Source organism: Tiliqua scincoides, chromosome 2, assembly GCF_035046505.1.
Source record: "Tiliqua scincoides isolate rTilSci1 chromosome 2, rTilSci1.hap2, whole genome shotgun sequence".
Lineage (NCBI taxonomy): Eukaryota > Metazoa > Chordata > Lepidosauria > Squamata > Scincidae > Tiliqua > Tiliqua scincoides.
This window is the reverse complement of record NC_089822.1, coordinates 79,704,276-79,724,074: the sequence shown is the minus strand read 5'-3', so window position 1 is coordinate 79,724,074 and position 19,799 is coordinate 79,704,276. Positions and strand designations below refer to the sequence as shown.

Below are 19,799 nucleotides of genomic sequence, written 5' to 3'. Positions count from 1 at the left end.
GCGTCGGGGTTCCCCTCGTCCCGCAAGTCCCTAACTTACCAAAGGAGAAAGCTGCTGGACCAAAGCAGAGGCAGCAGCCTTCCCAGCCCTCTCAGGAACAACCCTCACAGCTCCAGGTGAGAGGAGGTGAGAGGGAAACAGAGAAAGGAAGGGGAGGAGTTGTGGTAAGCCCAGGGGAGGAAAGGCCCAGAGACAGGCCCTATTTGTACCCTCCCTGTGAGGGAAGGGGAGGGGCCAAAGGGGAGGGGTCTGCCCTACATAAACCTGGAGGCCAGGGATGACAAGGCAGTTAGGAGTTAACAGAGCAGGCAGGCGGATCTGCTGCTAGCAGCCCCTGCTCCTGACTAGCTAATGCTGCCAACCCAAAGAGGGGGAACCAGGTGATGCAACCCCCCCTTCTTGTGGGGGAACTAGTCTGATGCCTCCACCAGGGGGTCCCCCTCGGAAAGGCCGGGCGGGCTCCTCTCCCCCACAGGGAGGCCTAGAAAAAGTACAGAACACCTATTGGGCAGAGAACTCAGAATCCTCAGATTAAAAAGTATTACAGCTATTTTTTTCCTGGAAAGCAAGCATTTAGCTCTTTTGTGTGCCAGGTTATGCTTGTAAGTATGTGGACAATGCTTGCTGAAATCACAGAGGCAGAAAGGTGGCTGAATAAGATGCCCCATGAGCAGGACTGGAACTTCAGTGTCTTGCACAATTCTCAGTGTCTGCAATTCTGAGGCCTGCAGTGGCCTACAGGTGGATTGCCGGCCCAGTGCAACCTGGAAGAGACCTCTGGGGCCTTTCCATGCTTCCAGAATAGCTCCAATTAGGAACCAAATGGAGGTGAGGGCAGATGGGAAGGCCAAGGTCATGACCCACCTGGCATGGGCTCATGACCTTTGGTCCCAATCCATACATTGGAAAACACTGAAATAGAGGTTAGATCCAAATTAAATCTTTGCTCAAGCATGAAGACCACATGATGACCCTGGAGCAGTCACTCAGTCTTAGGTTAGCCTACCTCATAGCATATGCTGTACTGTACTGCAAGTTGTGGAAGATTAAGACAAAAAAGCAATAAAACTGATAAGGTGGCACTTTTCAAGCTGAGTATATCTTATGAAACTCAGGATTGCAATATAGCCTTTGGGAAACCAATTCTTCCAAAGGCAGCTGTCCTTTTCATCATCAGCTGTATGCATATCAAGCTCTGCTCCATTCTCCTTGCATATACGGCTAGCAAGAATTTATCCAAATTCATTACCAAGGCCTTTTGAAAAATATATGGTATGACATTATCTTTGGTATTCACTTTTGGATACTTGGCTAGGCACAATTTAAATCTGGAAACAGTGCATTTAAAAAATTAAAGAGAGCCTTTTAATGGTTTTTGAGTAGATCCTCTGCTGCATCCAAGTGGTTGTGTTCAGCACTAACAGGGTTTCTGAAAACTGAACATTAAGAACAGAGAAAACAAGGGCTTACAGAAAGACACTCTTAAGGCTTTAATATATCATTCATCTTCTTTACTGCTATGGTTTTAACCAAGTATGTGCATGTGTAGAAAGTAATTAGAAACTGCTTAAGAATCAATCTAAAATGACAATGTAATCTACTTTTTTCATGGAAGAGAAGAAAGTGAAATTCAGCTCTGGGTACAGATGAATCCCGGACACAGGATCAGATCGGTTGTATCTGGTGCAGATCCAAACAAACTAAACAGTTATCCCCAACTAGAAATACACAATTCAAAGTCAGTTTGACTAAAAAGGAATCTCTTTTACCAATGAGGTAAAATGTCAACCAGTGCAGACTGACAGATCATATTTAGTACATTTGAGGGCAACTTGACACAATGATTTAAGTGCACCCCTAGAAGACAGGGTACAGATGAATTGAAGAAAGCTTTGAGATAGTAACTTTTATGCAGAGAAAAAAATTATGACTGTTAAAAGAAGAACTGCAGGTGAAAGATCATAGGATGAAGCACATACTGTGTCACCTCTTTGCAGAATTATTAATAGCAAATAACGTGCAGGAAATTGTTCAGCTATTGGTCTGACGACCCCACCGCTGCACTTGAGTTAGTCTTTTGCCTCTCTAACCATTGTTAGCAAGTCATTATCTGGCCAGATAAGTTATAAGTAGTTCTACATTTCAAAGACAGAATGGAGAGAAAATAGAATGATTGCCAGCAAGTTCTATTGCCACAGTCACCACTACCTCCACAGTCCTCTTTTGTCTCTAGGTTGGTAATGGGAACCCAATTCTGAGCCCCTTAGTGCTGGCAGTATGAGCGTACCGCCAGTGCTGGGTGTCACAAACATGCCATAAGGCACGCCCACAACATCCTGCACCAAGTCTGTGCTGAGCCCAAGGCCAGTCGGAAGCTGCCTGGAGCTAAGTAAGAGCTCTGGGCAGCAGTGAGGGCCGCAGAAGAGGAGAGGAGGAACCAGGGCAGGAGGGGGCAGGAGCGGCAGACCACTGCTTCACTGGATCCTGAACTTCATGTCAGGCCAGAAGGCCTGGAATGGAGTCTCTTAAGTCTGCACTGGCAAAATAGCTAGTGCAGACTTAAAAAGCCCCATTGCAGTGCTTGGGGTTTTCCGCAGGGGTGCCCAAACCCTGGCCCTGGGGTCACTTGCGGCCCTTGAATACTCCCAATGAGGCCCTCAGGGAGCCCCCAGTCTCCAATGAGCCTATAGCCCTCCGGAGACTTGCTGGAGCCCACAGTGGCCCGATGCAACTGCTTTCAGTGTCAGGGCGACAATTTGACCTCTTGTGAACTGTGGGATGAGGGCTCCCTCCACTGTTTGCTGTTTCACGTCTGTGATGCAGTAGCGGCAGCAGAGGAAAGGTCAGACTTGCTTTGTGCAAGGTCTTTTATAGGCCTTGAACTATTGCAAGACCTTCATTCATAAATATAAGTTCATCTTTAATATATTCATTTATGTAAACTTATGTAAATTTATTCAACTTTTAAATGTAAATTAATTCTTTTTTCCCCCTGCCCCCGACACAGTGTCAGAGAGATGATGTGGCCCTCCTGCCAAAAACTTTGGACACCCCTGCCCTAGGGGAAGGGGCTAAAAGTCCTCTTCCCCCAAGGAGACCTCCGGCGGCTGCCAGAGGGCTGCAGGATACATCAGTAGCCGCTCTGGTGCCACTGCACCCAGCAGCTGCGCCACCTTTAAGATTGGGCTGTTAGTGAGTTATTGATACAGTCCTCTCTTGTCTCTAGATTGGTAATGGGAAAGTCAGTTAATGGTACTCAGGGAAGTCAGAGTATCCCTTGGAGCTTCCAGCAGCTGATCATTACTTTGTATACACCAGGAAGCAGAATTCAAGCCACAATTAATAAAACTATATTGCCACAAAATTATTCTCAGTTGTAGTTTAAACATAATACTGACCTGTTCCAAAGTCTGTATTTTGCTGTCTTTAACTTGCAAAATCTCTAAAACCTTCCTGTCCTTGAGTTCAGCTTTCTGCTTTTCTCTAGAAACAACAAAAAATATATTGACACTTATTAGTCATAATTTGCTGCTAATCATTTGAATTTTTCATGTCCTGGTAATGAATGTCATTTTAAAGCATGGGAAATTAAATTATCTGGGGCTGACAGCCCTTGCTGAATTAATCATTGAACATATGGCAAGTGACAGCAAATTTTATCTGCAAACAACAAAGATAACTTTGTCTGAAAGAAAACCATGTTTGAGATACTAAGACTAGAGTCACTGAATCTATGGGGTCTCTCCCAAATGAAGCATTTTTGATTAGCTCCCCCCACCCCACCGATATCAAAGAAACCTCAGTTTCATGTCGGAGATATAATAAGAACAACATATTGACGAACACTGCTATTTTCCCATTGGTATACTCAAAAAGTATATTGTGTTAAAACTGTCAACAATTGGCAGACTTGGGGCAAAGATGTTCTTTTCCCAAATGATTTCTTACACTATCTTCTCAATCAAGTTCCAGATGTGGCAAAACCCGCAACCTGTGAATCATAACTTCAGCTAGGATAATAATATATCAATAGAAAGAGAAAACAAATGATAACGCTTCTCAGGAGCTTTCTTACAGCTTGCACGTTGTTTATTGGCTTATTTAATCCACTCACACAGTTCTTGAATAGATCAAAGAACTGATTATGCCACAGGAATTTGGAGTCAGAGGTAGGTAATGGTTGGGACATTTGTTAAGTTTTCTATATGAAGACAGACCAAGTGGTAGTCTACAGAATGCATCTGGTCTCCAATTTTCATTTTGTCTAGTTCTCTTTGTGCCAAGTAACATATGAAGAATGGGTTTGTCACCCTATGGCAGGCACCCTATGATGATCTAGAGATAATCTGCCTGCTCCCCAATAACAGAAGCATCCTCTGGTGAAGAGGATGATCAACAAGGTGTTTTTTATTAAGTCTGAGAGGGTCAGACTCTCCACAATTGAGCAACTGGGGGCACAATGTCATGCCCCGTCTAAAAGTCTGCCATTGCTGTTTAAATACTTCCTACTGAAACTGAATTAAACACTAAATTTACTTAACATGGGGATATTCAATGCACAATTTGTGAAGCAAATGCAACAAGTCAAATAAATGCCAATACAGCTTTCCAGAACTTCATGGTTTTGGTCCACAGAGCTTTGGTACCTACTGAAGTCTTATTTCATTCCAGAAAACATCTGAAACATCCTACACTTTTTACCAGCTTCACAACTTTATTGTAGTGCTGGCTTTCCAAAGAAAATAATGTTACAAAATTTAAAACTGTTTTACAATAAATACTGTTTATTATTTGGAAAGTACCTATAGATAGCAAGTCAGAGGAAATGAACACACCATTAACACATTTAAAACAAATATAATAGAACATCTAATCCTGAATGGTGAAAAACACTGGAGAGCAGCGGTTTTGAACTAGTGTGCCGCGAGGCAGCCTCAGGTGTGCCGCGGGGCAAGAGGAGGCAGGCAGCAAGCAGCAGCCCCGCGCACGGGGGAGAAGCGGCTGCTTTGACCCTCAGGCGGCAGCCGGTGAAAAAAGCTGCTTTGCATCTGCTGCTGCTGAGCGAGAGGAAGGCTGCAACCCGATCCCCATTTACCTGGGAGTAAGCCCCTTTGACTATTATGGGGCTTACTTCTGATTAGACATGCCTAGGATTGGGTATCAAGTCTGCCCCGCATGCTGATTGGGCAGCTAGAGAAGCCCACTGAGTGAGTGAGAATGAGGGAGGCAGGAGTAGGCAAGCAGGTCGGAAGCAATCGAATTTGCTGAGGCCAACAGCCCAAGAACTGGCTGGCTAAAAGGGTCCTGATGCCCCAGTTGCCTGCAACTCCCCAACGCGACCCTCCCTGCCTTGTCTTTTGCCTTTTAGGGGAAGAGCATTGGGCCACAATCCTATCCACACTTACCTGGGAGTAAGCCCCATTGACTATAGCGGGGCTTACTTCTGAGTAGACATGCCTAGGATTTGTATTTTGGTCACACTCTTTTTTCTTAAATACAGGAGCAGGCAATTGGCACTTCTCCCCACCCCACTCCCTCCCACAGGCACATCCCCCCCCAAATCTCATAATCGAAGTTAGCACCTCTCTTACTGTCCCTCCCCCTTCACTTCTCTGTACCTTTCAAAGGTCCAGAATCACTTTCCTCACATTCTCCCCCCCCATTCCAGCTGAATCCTGCACTTCTTTCAATCATGTGTCTTCATTGCCCCTCACCCCACTATGTGCTCAGTCTGAACTCTCTTTGCCAGCACTTTCTGGCATTACACTTTAATAACATTTTTCCTCCTTTCCAGAATCACATATACGCCAAACTTCATACTCTCCAAACTTCTTGTGAGTCTTTGGCTGCAATCCTAGCCACATTTTCCTGAGAGTAAGCCCCATTGAACAAAATAGGACTTATTTCTGAGTAGACCTGGTTAGGATTGTGCCCTTTGTCATGTAATGATTTAATTTTATTAATTATATGAATTAAAAATTAATTGTAATGTAGTAATTTAATGTAAGTAAAAAACTGGTAGTGTGCCTTGACAATTTTAGTGCCTTGTCAGTGTGCCGTGAGCTGAAAAAGGTTGAAAATGGCTGCTGTAGAGGCTGGTTGAAAATCTTTCTTCCACAAATAAGGAAGTCAGAAGAAAACATACTTTAAAGGAAGATGAAAGATATCCAAGCTGATCATGCTATGACAGAGATAATTCCTCTTCTAGTGAAGTGGTCCTCCATAAGAAAGCCAAATTCAGAAAAAAACTTGGACCCATAGGGTGACTATCAATGTCACAGTGATTTCATTAATTTCAGTAATTAGAGCAGGAGTTTATATCAGTCTTCTTAGGTTTCTGCCTCCTCTTCCATAGATCAAAAATTGTTTGTCAATTCTCTTTCCTGTCAAAGATAACAAAAAGCCTTGTAGCATCTCCAAGATTAATGTATTTAGTTTAGCAAACTTTTTAAAAGAATAGTCAACTGCCTCCAGCACAAAGGTACTGTTCGTGCTGCATTATCCACTGGGATTCTGTTCCAAAACCCCCAGGGGATTAAAAAAAACAAATCAATGGATACTAAATCAGTGGAAAAATAGCTTTAAAGACCCACTTCCAGGACTCTTGCTGTAATATTTTTGTTCCAAATGTATTATATAGATGCTATACCTCATTCAGTCACTAAATGGGGTGAGTAATGGAATCTTATAGAATGAAATTATAATTATTTAAGGTAGGAAACTGGATTTTGGAGCTTTTTTCCTTGTTACAAGGCATTTAACTGTGGACCCTGGTATCAGTGGTGAATCAAATCGGTGGATATCGAGGTCCCACCTGTATATCATCTCTGGACACAGCTGTCTGTCTCATTTAGTTATTATGACTTAGAGCCCAATCCCATGGGCATTCTTCGCCAGCATCAGGTGTCACAAACGTGCCATAAGGCATGTTCGCGGCACCCAGAGAGGAAAGGCCATTGGCGCTGAGCCTGCGCCAGTCAGCGCTGACCCTCAGTGCTTTGTAGAGGCCCAGCCGACACTTCTGCAGTGATAGCTGGAAGTATGTTCAGGGCAATGGGGAGGCAAAGAGTGGGTGGAACAGGGTGGAACCAGGGCAGGGCTGGGACCGGTGGAGTTCTGCTCCGCCATATCCTATCCTCCATGTTGGGCTGAAAAGCCCAACACGGAGACTCTGAAGTCTACAACAGCAAAATAGCCAGCATAAATTTGAGAATCTCCATTTGAGGGTCTAGGACTTTCCCAAGTGACAAAAGGAAAGAGTCCTCCTCCCAGGGGTCTCTTCCTCAGAAGAAACCTCTGGTGGCCTCAGTGGTACCACTGGATGCAGCAGTAGCCATTTCGACAACACTGCACCCGGCTGAGCCACTAGGGATAGGACTGTGCTATTAAAGGCCTATCTACAACAGATATCTCTAATTAAACAAAACAAAAATCATCTAAGCTAGTGCCCATTGCCACATCTTCTGGTAGTTAATTCCATACATTAATAACTTTAGAGGTGGTTATATAGAATTAACAATTGGCTAGATGAAATACGAGGAAAAATACCATTTTTCCTTTTTTTCTAAGCATTCTCATATTACATCATACATGGTTTTTGAAACTTCCCTGTTTTGGATTGCAGCCACAGTGATAAAACAATGGCACAAAATGTATTGCAAATATAATCCATACTCTATTGAACTAAGGGGGAAAGATTTTGTGTTTTTTTTTATGACCACAGTATCTGATTGTTCAAAAAACGAACCCCTTCTATAAAGCTACAAAGGGAAGACCCTTTCCAATGGACTAAAGCAAGTTCACCTACTCACGAGTAAACATGGTCACAAGGCTTCATTTCTGGCTCGATAGATGCAGCTGGGAAGGAGGCAGGAACCTCCTTCTCCCTTTTGTGCTTTTGGGGCTGCACTCATTGGATTGGGACCATTCTAGTGTCCTTGGATTCCTCTCAGCCTGCCCTTTCCAATGGACTGTGGCAACTATGCCTACTCACGAGCAAATGCATGATATGGCTCACTTTCACTTTCCATAGGGATTCATGCATTTTTTTTCTTCTGGTTTTTTGGCCATACTTTTTGAACTAAAGGAGCTATTTCAATTCTGTTTTTTGCACTGTGTTCCGCTCGACATTCTGCATCCAACGGTGTATGGCACGCCGGGGTAGCTCCTAAAACCACAATGTTAGCATGTCCTCCCCCCAGGGCGCGTCACCCCCCCGGCATGTCACCCTGCGCGGTCCGCACCCCCCTAGTGACGTCATTGGTGGCATAGGATAACTTCAAATACTCATTACATAGAAACTCCCATAAGAGATGCTAAGTAGTATTGCTGTATGCTTCAAGCTACAAGCATATCATTGAAGCCACAGCTACATTTTAAGTATGATAAACAGAAGGAAAGGGGGGGGGAAGCAGAGTTAAGGTTTGCTTATAATATTAGATGGCACAGTGGAAAAAATATGGTTGATTCAATTAATATACACTGTACATGCCTATAATACATTAAAAAGTGTTCACCCAAATAAGAAAAAAAATATATATTCAGGCACTGTCAAAGAGTTGATGATGATCAATGACTGAGACAAACTCCAGTTTAGCTAATTAGAACCACTGATGAGCAATAATGATGTGAGCTAAGAATATTTGCAGACTTCTTTAGGATGAAAAATGGAGTGAAGAGAGGCTGTCAATTTGTACAAGTTTTAAGCTCCAATCACTTTTCCCACGAGTACCACCTATTTTAAATGTTTAACAGAGCTGTATTTAACCACATGGATTTTTCACAGTCAGTTTTCAACAGCCATTGAAAGCCAAAAATCTGAGAAATTATTCTAAATCATTAACTAACAATTTTCTATTGCATATGGCCCACGCTATATATTATACAACATGACAGGATCATATTTTCTGGGATTTGGCCCATTTTTAATGAGTTGTCAAAGATGAAATATTGGAGACGATGAGGAAGCATTTAGCTACGAATGAGGTGTGAAAACAGAACCTGCCGTTTCTAAAAAGCCACAAATATTTTCAAAGGTACACTGGTAAAGTTTATAAAATATTAGTTTTCCTATAATAAATATGCAAAGTAGTAGCTCTGAAGAGAAATTACTGGCAGAAGGACAAATAAAGATCTGTGCTGCCAATCAATTAACTTTTTGAAACATATAAAGAATTGAACTAGATAAACATTATGCTATTTCACATCAGTGTCACAAAAGTGCAGAAGTGTGCCCCCATCAGACCAGGTTTTAATTTGTGGTTCCACATGATGTTCACAGACCTTGAGCTCACACACAGAGGAACAAATACTTTCCTTTTATGTTCAGAACAAATTGCAATTTGTCCTGATATTTGTCCAAGGGTATAGAGGGACATAAGAAATAAACCTGAGCATAAGAAAAACCCTGCTGGACCAGGTCAAGACTATCTAGTTCAGCATCCTGTTTCTTACAAATGCTCACCAGCTACCTCTGGGAAACCCACAAGTTGGAGAGAAAGGCATACCTCTCCTCCAACACTATCCTCCTACAAAGGCATACTGCACAGCTCAACATGAGGGCAGTGCATTTCCATCATGACTATGGTGGACTATGGGCCATTAATAGTCCTAATCACCCAGAATTTGTCTAAAATCCCTTTTTTAAACCAATGAGTTCCACAGACCAATTACATTCCATGCAAAGTGCTGTCCTTTTTCTCCTTCCTAAATCTTCTACCAGTAAGTTTTATTGGATGACCCCTTGTTCTAGTATTGTGAGAGCAGGAGAAAAAAAACAACAACTCACTTTCCATCATTTCATAAGTCTCTAGCCTGTCCTGTTCCGTTCCCCCAGTTAATAAACTTGTTTAAACTAATGAGTTCAAAACACTATAGTCTCCTCTCTAACCCTTTGATCATTTTGATTGCCCTCTCTTGCACCTTTTTCCAGCTCTATAATATCCTTCTGGAGGTGTGGTAACCAGAACTGTGTAAAATATTAAAAATGTGGCTGCCACCATGGATTTGTATAAGGGCAGTATAATATTAGTTGTCTTATTCTCAACCCCTTTGCAAATGACCTCTGGCACAGAATGTACTTTCTTCACCACTTCACCACTGGATAGGTCAACATTTTCCACCACAAGCCCAAGACTTCTCTACTGGTTAATCTCCACTCTTTTAGTTGAAAAACTAGAACACCAAAAGTACATGCATAACAAGAAATTCTTGATATAGCCATATTGTATTGCATTTTTTTTTCTATCCTGACCTTTTTATGCCTCTTTCCTATATTCAGAATGGCATAAATACACACAGGCCCAAATCCTAACCCACTTTCCAGCACTGGCATAGCTGTGCCAATGGGACGTGTGCTGCATCCTGCAGTTGGGGGAAACTCATGGAGTCCACCTCAAAGCAAGGGAATGTTTGTTTCCTTACATAGGACCTGCATTGCCCTTATGTCAGTGCTGGAACATTGTGCCCAGTCATCTAACCTGACTGAAAATAAACCTCTATGAGTACAATCCATACAGAGTTTTCTAAGCTCACAGGAGCTTGTTTTCTATCTCATATTGGAACCAAGTTCTACAAAATCCAACCATGTTCCTCTACTTGTGCAAGACTTTGTGTAACCTCATGCATGAGCAGATGCTAATGACTACAGAGCATACCTCCTTGTGGCACTATGTAGACTCTTGGGCATGCACTGCAGAATACTGGTAGCTGCTATTTTTCTTTGGCTCCCAGTTGCTTGAACCCAACCCAGATATTAATAATAATAATTAATAATAATAATGTTCTCTTAAAGGACATGGAAAATTTAAAAATAAAACTGACCCTGCCAATCCAGATTTATATTAGAATGAATGCTTTTTTCTTTTTATTAAGTATCTTTTTATTAAATATCTAGAAGATATTTGCAAACTGTGGGAATATTTGAGCGTTAAAGGTCAACTATTTTTTATAATGAAATTAACATTTTAAGAAAGAGTTATCAACTTTTTTCTCATAGTTGCAAATAAAAATTAAAGATTTGCTAAACCAGTTATGCCCTTGGTTGGTACTGTAAGTTTCACTACCTATTGCTTTGTCTACTGGACAGTTTAAGCCAGGAAAATGAATTGCCTTTTTGTACATGTAATTGGAATGACTAAAATAAATTATGATTTTTACAGCAATGAGAGTCAGTGACTCTTTATGCATTAGTGTATATTGTGGAAATTATGGTTAAAGTACTAACCTGAACATTTTAAGTGTCGTATTTTCTTCTTAATTTTGAAAGCATCTTCCCAGATAAAATGCACAAGTTTCTTACAGTGCTCAAAATATCCGCACTTCAGAACAGACTGGTTTAACATCTGCACATCACCAGGGTTTCCCCCAAGGATTTTTAAATGATGCCTGCCTGTGCTGAATAAAGTGCTAACTTGCACCTTGCATTTCAAACTGTGTCCTGAGCAGCCATCCAGTTGGTACAACACCAGCTGAATTCCCATAGGCCACTGTTCACTCAGGCTTGACTGCAATTATCATGTCAATATTTTGTGCTCCGATATGCAGATATGCACACATGCAAGCTGCGTAATACTTTCTTCTCCATGGAATGTTGACTTATGTTCAATGTTCTGAGAATTTTTAATGAAACAAGATATTAAACTTTCATCAATTGTAGACAATCACAATTATTTGACCTTAGAGATAAAGGTTACACATCTAGAAGTGTTCTTCTATTCAGTGCTAAATGATAACATAATGGAGGGGGGCTAATCTGGCAAAAAGCTAAACAATTATTTTGAAAGCTATACTAACATCTACTTACTAAGAACATAGCCAGATTACATGAAAGATTTAAAGAACATAAATTAGCCATTTACTTTTATTTAAATCCACATCCTACAGGCTAACTCTGACTTAGGGCACAATCCTAACCAGGTCTACTCAAAAGTAAGTCCTATTTTGTTCAATGGGGCTTACTCTCAGGAAAGTGTGGTTAGGACTGCAGTCTTAGTATCAGTGACAAGGTATCAGTGACAATATGGTAATCATATGAAGACTCTGCATATACCTTGGAATAACTATAGAAGCAAGCTGATAAATGACAAAATTGCATTGACTGAATTACTCTGTCTACAGGCAGCATAATCAATGAGCATTGCTAAATGATTTAATGCTAGCAAGTTCAGTTGATATTGCCAACACAGGAACAAAAATAAAGCATTTAATATTTAAATTCTCCCATTTCATTATATGTTTCCCCAAATAGAGAAAAATCAAGTACATTATGCAAATAACGTTAACACCCAGTCATTACAAAATCTGCAGAAAACTGAGCCCTACTGCTATGGACCATGCTGAACGTAATCCACCATCCCTAGAGGAAGTCGACACTTAAAATCAATAGAGATGCCCTATTCATGAATTTAAACATGCAGTTGCAAAATTGGTATTAGAATGAAAACCCAATATACCAAGTAGTTCAAGTGGTTTGTCAGAATAATCTTTACCCATGTTTAAACTGCAAGTGTCCAACATCTCTTCCACAAATTATTTTTCAAACTGAATTTCTTTGATAAATGTCACAGATGAAAGGTTGTACCTGCTGAAATTTTCTCCTCTACACAATTGTTAAAGGTCCAGGAGCCCTAAAGTTGAAAGGTTGGCCACTCCTCATTTAAAGTTATGGGCACAAACAGCCTTTAGCCTAAGGTTTAATTGCTCTTTTCACCCTTTCCCCCTTGCAGGAGGAGCTTCCAAATGCAGTCAACAAGATACCAAAATTTGCTATACAGGTCCAGCCTATTTATACATGGATTTTTTATACACCAATTTGACTCAACATGAATGGCCCCTGCAAATGAAAAGGAATGTGCTGATCCCTGGAGAAGGGGAAAATGCATCCCTTTAAAATCAGTTTAAAAAACTGAACAGTCCTTTAACAATAGCCTCCTTAATGAGGGGGGGGGGCAGCTGGCTGACAATCCATCAATCCTTCTCTCCAGGTGACCCTTCCCTTTCTCCTGAGCATGTGAAAGAAAGGTGATCACTTTGCATTGGTGAAGGGAGGGGCTGAGTGAAGCACCTTTCTTTCTAAGTGCTTGGTGGACGACTGATTGATGGATTGTCTTCTTAATGACTCTTATCTTACATCACAAAGGTCAGCAAGGTTGTTTTTAAATCACCTGAGCAAGGGGAGTTTGTTTTTTAAATTGATTTGCTATAGTGCGTTTTTTGCCATCCACGTGAGTGCTTGGAACAGAATCCATGCGAATAATGAGGTTCAACCTGTACATCTGAATCCAGCAAATACTTTTATGATTATATGAGCTCAGCAGGAAGTTGGAATAGATGATCCCGAAAGCACTTCCAAATCTAGTATTTTATGATTCTAGGAATCCCAATCCCAAATCAAATAATTGTTTAAGATTCTGTTTGTAGGCACACTATGATTAACGCACACCATCATTTGCCAGGTTTAGATGCAGTAGCAAACTGCAGTTTCCTGCTAACTATGCAGAAGTTTCTGATCTCCTTCTCCTGTGTGAGAAGGTAGGGGAGAAGAGTGTACATCGAAGGCTGCAAATTGAAAGAGAGCTTTACAGCTCTTTTATGACAGTGCTGGCTGTGCAGCTGCTAGCAATCAATAGGATTGCACTGTCAATCACAGAATAAATGATAACTTAGCCCAGGGCTTTGCAGATTGGGGCGTTGCAGTGCCCCAACCTGTGGGCCCTGGCCTCAGCCCCCTTAAGGGGCGGGGGCAGCCAGGAGGCAGTGGCGCAATCCCCAGGATCGCACCACTCAGGGGGCTGCAGGGGCTTGGCTGCACATACCTGAGCCTCCTGCAGCCTCCCAGGGGTGCCCTGCGCTCTGCTAAAGCGGATGTGGAGCGCGATCACTCCACTTTCACTTTCGAAGCTGCAGGGAGCCCTGCAGAAGGTAGATCTGGGCTCTCCGCACACTCAGGAGGCTGCAGGAGGCTAAGGTATGTGCAGCCAAGCCCCTGCAGCCCCCTGAGTGGCCCAATCCTGGGGATTGTGCCGCTGCCTTCCCCCAGCCCCTGCTGCCTCTCCCCCGCAAGGACTTACAGTAGTTTTCAAACTCCCAGTCCCAGAGAGTTTGAAAACTGCTAACTTAGCCAGAGGAACAACTATAGAACTGGAAAAATTCAATGGTAAGCATACTTTCCTAAGATATGAAAAGGTAGAAAACAAAACTGCAGTTAAGTCCTACTAGAATCAGATCTTCAGTGAAATCGATTGACACATCATACTTTTCTCTAGCTTCTGTATGGAAATTTATTGTGCAAGACAAAATTCAGTCTCCACTGGATAATCTGCTATATGGGATATAAAAAACATCTTCTCAAGGCACAAGACAAGAATAACATTATTTTGGGTGAACAACAACCTTACCCAGCTTGTGTCTAACTCTCCAGAGCACTAGGGGTTTATGACTCTTTGCTATAACTTCTATCAAGCATGTGCACTGCTGACAACGAACTGTTTACTACACAGTTTCCAAATTAAAATGGAAATTTTTATTTTCTTCATTTATTTTTCTGTGTAAACCACTTTGTGAACTTTTTGTTGAAAAGTGGGATAATAATGAAATATTAAGGAACACAAGGTTTAATCTCTGGGGCTCTCTTTCTGAAGAGAAACCACCCTTAAAGGATGACAATCCATTCATGACAGACTAATCATCACTCCCTTGACCTTCCAAACCCACTGTCTACTCCAGTGGTTCTCACACATTTAGCACTGGGATCCACGTTTTAGAATGAGAATGTGTCAGGACCCACCAGAAGTGATGTCATGACCAGAAGCTATATCATCAAGCAGGAAAATTTTTCACAATCCTACCCACACTTACCCAGGAGTAAGTCCCATTGGGCACAGTCCTAACCCCTTATGTTAGTGCTTTCCAGCGCTGACATAAGGGCAATGCAGCTCTGAGGTAAGGGAACAAACATTCCCTTCCTTTGAGGAGGCCTCCATGAGTGACACCCAACTGCAGGATACAGCACATGTCCCATTGGCACCGCTATGCCAGTACTGGAAAGCACTGACATAAGGGGTTAGGATTGCGCCCATTGACTATCATTGTTAAAATACATAGTAGCTTGTTAAAAATACAGGTCTGTAACATTTCCCCAAATGCAGGCGCATACCATGGTAGCATCATCTAATATATTGAAATGAATGGGGACCCACCTGAAATTGGTTCGCGACCCACATAGTGAGTCCCGAAGCACAGAAACACTGGTCTACTATATATCACAATCTGGACAAAGAACATTTATTGGGAATATATGATCATCGGTGGCTCTAACATAAAGGACCTTCCGTTTTCCAGAGACAAGAGCAGTATCTTCAGGATCTACATTTTTTAAAAATCCATGAAATATTTGCAATTCATGAATTGTTCATTCCATTGCCTTTCAAAACTAGTAACAACTTTGATTATTATTTTGTAGATTAAGGGTATCTATCACTTTCAAATCACCACAGACACCCACCTGTAATTCGATCCCACAGATAAATTGGGGATAAGTGGTTTCCAATAGCTTTTTTTTTTTTTTTACATTTTTGGACCTTGGGGAGCCCTACAGAGGCATCTGCGGGTTTCCCACATACCCCAGGAGGCCTGCCCTGGCAGACGTTAAGTACAAAAAAAGCCCCTTCATCTCTGACAGCAGCACCATCCTGGGGATCACATTGCTGCCATGCACCTCCCCCGCAAACACTTTGCTAGTTCCCAACTTCCCTGTAGGAGTTTGGGAACTACTGGCTTAGGCAACCTGCTCAGTTGCAAACAACCTGGACTTGCTGTGAAATATTTCTAGCAAAATGGACCTCATACGGGACCCTTAAGTATTTTTGTCTGATAAATTATGTTCAGAATAATCTCAGAATCTTATCCTGTCTTCCATGATCAGGTCTGCTTGCCTCTTATCATTCGGGTCTACTGTCATTGTGCAACATGTGAAACATTGTGCGTTAAAGGGTGCGATGTTAAGAGTGAATTTCAAAATCCTATGCTGGTGGTTTCTACTGTCTAGGTACTATATAACAGAAGCAGTTCTAGGCTTTTACCTGATAAATACAAGTACTCAAAATTACTGATTAAGTATTTATTTGTGCTTAATTTTATCAAAAAGAGAAGTTTCAAAAGGCAAATGAACTAGAAATAGCATATATCTTTTTTACATAATTCAGAGATCAATAGTATTTAAAGTAGTTGGAAAGTACACTAGCATGGATATACTTTTACAATGGCTTGCTTGAAAATACCTGGAGGCTTTAACATATCCCAAAGGCTTTTCTCATTTGCACAGTAAAGATTTTTTTGTTTGTACCTGAATATTAAAATGGAGAACATAGTTACAGCCACCAAATAAGAATTGCAATGAATGCTGAAAACTTAAATCTCTTCTGTGTATCTCAGGAATCAACACAACAGACAATGAGGTTGCAGTTTAATTTTGACATTTTTAGAGCAGTACAATCCCAGTTTGGGAACATGAAAGTATACGGAAGAGGAAAAGTTACTTTTCTTTGTTGCTAAATATTCTGACATCAAACCAGTACAAAGGTATATTTCCCCAAAAGAATTTTCAACCACTATAGCCTAATTATGATACTTCATAGAAAAAAAATACTGTCTAAAAATGTAGCAAATAACCTACTACAATATTAATTGGTTAAATAAAATGATTACCCCCATATTCATCCAATATCTTTACTATAAAATTAGGCTTCCTTCTTCTGTCACACTATGACTTTCCTTTCTAAATAATTTAAGCAGCACATTGATAGGTATGGAAGAACAGATTTTCCATAAAAATCTATCCATCTCTTGCTATTGGCATAATGTACAGACATAACATACATAGGCGTGCATATTAAAAGTGAGGCCAAATCGCAGCTCATGAGACACATGCAGCTCTTGACATATAATATGTGGCTCACAAAAATATGTTGGCTGAGCTCCTTTTTGCAATCAATTAATACAAAAGGTAAATAATAATAAAGCTTGAAAAAATTATTTACAAGGTTTAAACTTAAGAGGCCACTGAACTGAAACACTAGTTCAATGTTCATGGTGACTAAATATATTTAAGAATTTAAATGCTTCTTAAATATTGCAACTTTAAAACATCTCTCTTGTGGCTTTCAAACATCTGAAGTTTAACATACGTGGCTCTTTCATTCAGCAAGTTTGGCCACCCTGACATATTCTTTCACCGTTCTTCCCTATTTCACCTGAGATACCATCGTAAGGCTTACAAACTAAACTCTATCTTTTTATTTTATGAATCCAAGAGCTTGACTAAAATATATTACAAAGAAGATCTAACACAATTCTTTCCTTCATCAAAGAGAAGAAAACCAAGTCTGGCTGAAACCAAGTGTCATCTGGTTCCTCCCTTAGAAAGCTCTGCCGAACTGCAGTGGAGGCCAGACAGACAGAACTCCTGCATTGGCCTGGCTGTTATTTAGGTCAGGGGTGCCCAAACCCCAGCCCTGGGGCCACTTGCAGCCCTCAAGGCCTCTCAATGCAGCCCTCAGGGAGCCCCCAGTCTCCAACGAGCCTCTGGCCCTCTGGAGATTTGTTGGAGCCCACACTGGCCTGACGCAACTGCTCTTAGCGTGAGGGCGACTGTTTGACCTCTCGCGTTAGCTGTGGGATGAGGGCTCCCTCCACTGCTTGCTGTTTCACGTCTGTGATGCAGTAGTGGCAGCAAAGGAAAGGCTGGCCTTGCTTTGTGCAAGGCCTTTTATAGGCCATGAGCTATTGCAAGACCTTCATTCATTCACATAAGTTCATCTTTAATATATTCATTTATGTAAACTTATGTAAACTTATTCAAATTTTAAATGTAAATTAATTCTTTTTTTTTCCCTGGCCCCTGACGCAGTGTCAGAGAGACAGTGTGGCCCTGCTGCCAAAAACTCTGGACACCCCTGATTTAGGTCAAAGAGCTCTTTCAATCTGCAGCTAAGGGAAAAGACAGAGAGTCAGGCCTCTTCCATCGATCTCACTGAGGCCATCTGCCCTTCCTAGAACTGTGTTTATTTGTAGTCATTCTACTAGCATCAGCTAGAGAAATTGGTCAGTGACTTTATTTTATGTAATTTTATCTGCATAGGCTGCCTCAAGGACTTTTAAATCAAAAAGGCACAGTAAAAAAATAACTTAAATAATAAAAACAAGCCATTCATTTGTTCATTCTTCTGTTATGATGGAAGTTGTGAGCTTTAACAGATCAGATTATTTTAAATAACAATATCCTGAAACACTTGTCTATCCACTCATTTCTGAATTTTCACACATGCAGTTATCTAATAGGTCAATACACTTTACAAGGTTTAATTGGTAAATTATTTAATTTTTTTTTAATTCTGCCCCTCTACCCCACAGGGGTCACCACAGCACTTCACAACAACAATTATTATTTTGATTTATATCCCGTCTATTCCATGGAATCAGAGCCAGTTACAGTATTTTTCTACATGTTTTTCTTCTCGTCCTCCACAGAGGCAGTTAAAACTGATTAACTGAAGGGGGGGCACTTTCAGTCAGTGGGACTATAAGTTAAAAGTAAACTTGTTGGCACACTTTGACTCAAGTGTGTTAATTCAACAAAAAAGGAATATTTAAAGTGACTTTTCCTTCAAATAAAGCAGTGATTCTCAAACTGGAGCATCACAATGCCGCAGCCAGAGAGAGCTGGCCTCTGGAGTGGGGAGGGGGGAGGCAGTGACGCATTGCTTTGGAAGGGCGCAGGAGCTTAACTGGACTTACCACAGTCTGCTGCAGCCTCATGCGGGTGCGGGGAACCCCGCGCCAACCTTCGCAGGGCTCCCCTATATGCAGAGAATGCAAAACTAACAATTGTGACCCACTTCCAGTTTGCAATCACGAAACTGGAAGAAGGTCGTGATCATTATTTTCAGTCTCTGCATGTTGGGAAGCCCTGCGGAGGCTGGTGTGGGTTTTCCCGCATCCCCAGGGGGCTGCTGCAGGCTGTGGTAGGTCCAAAGTGACGCAATCCTGGTAATCACGTCACTGCTTTCCCCCTCACCCACAAGGACTTACTGCAGAGCTCAAACTCCCTACAAGTTTGAGAACCACTGAAATAAAGGATGATACCTTAATTTAATAGGTAGAAAGTTGTTTTCCTTCAATATATCTAAAAGGTATGCATTAAATCTTTCATAATATGAACATGTGTTTAAATTTAATTGATTAATGAAGCAAATAATTGGTTGAGAAGCAGATGCCTAATCATTTCAAAATTCTTTAGTTTGTTGACAGACTTCATGTCTATACACATATTCTCAAGTAACACCTAATAGATTGCTTATGTATCCTGCCATAGAAAAATCAATTTTAGACTGTAACTAGCTTGACCTCCCTTTGCTATTAGAGGAGTTCCATTTAAAAAAAAAATCACATCTATTTACTAATAACAGGCTCTGCTGTATTAAGAGGAATATACAAGGATTACTGAAATATGGTTCAGTAACAACAAAATCAGGACACCAGCAAACTTTTTTTTAAAACTCAAACTTAAATTGTAGCTAGATAATCACAATCAATACAAGACCCAAAAGCCTGATCCTATGAACTAAAGTATACCTTGCAGTCTTTGATATTCTAAATTACTTGTAGGGAAAAGCTCCCACGCAGAAACGCCACACAAATAACATTTCCTGGACATGGAGGGTGGAAAGTGGTTGGAGTGATGTAAACTAAAGTACGGGCTGCAATAGATGGCTCCTATGACAGCATTCTAAGAGCCATGGGAA

General features: G+C 41.3%; 1 protein-coding gene across 1 annotated transcript in view; it reads right to left on the bottom strand.

The window, feature by feature from the left end:
• Positions 1-19,799, bottom strand: part of CNTLN (centlein) — a 248,268-nt gene that overhangs the window by 208,076 nt on the left and 20,393 nt on the right. Inside the window, exon 3 of the mRNA XM_066615164.1 lies at positions 3,399-3,483. Within this exon, the coding sequence (XP_066471261.1) occupies positions 3,399-3,483 (85 nt within the window). The remainder of the gene's footprint in view (positions 1-3,398; positions 3,484-19,799) is intronic.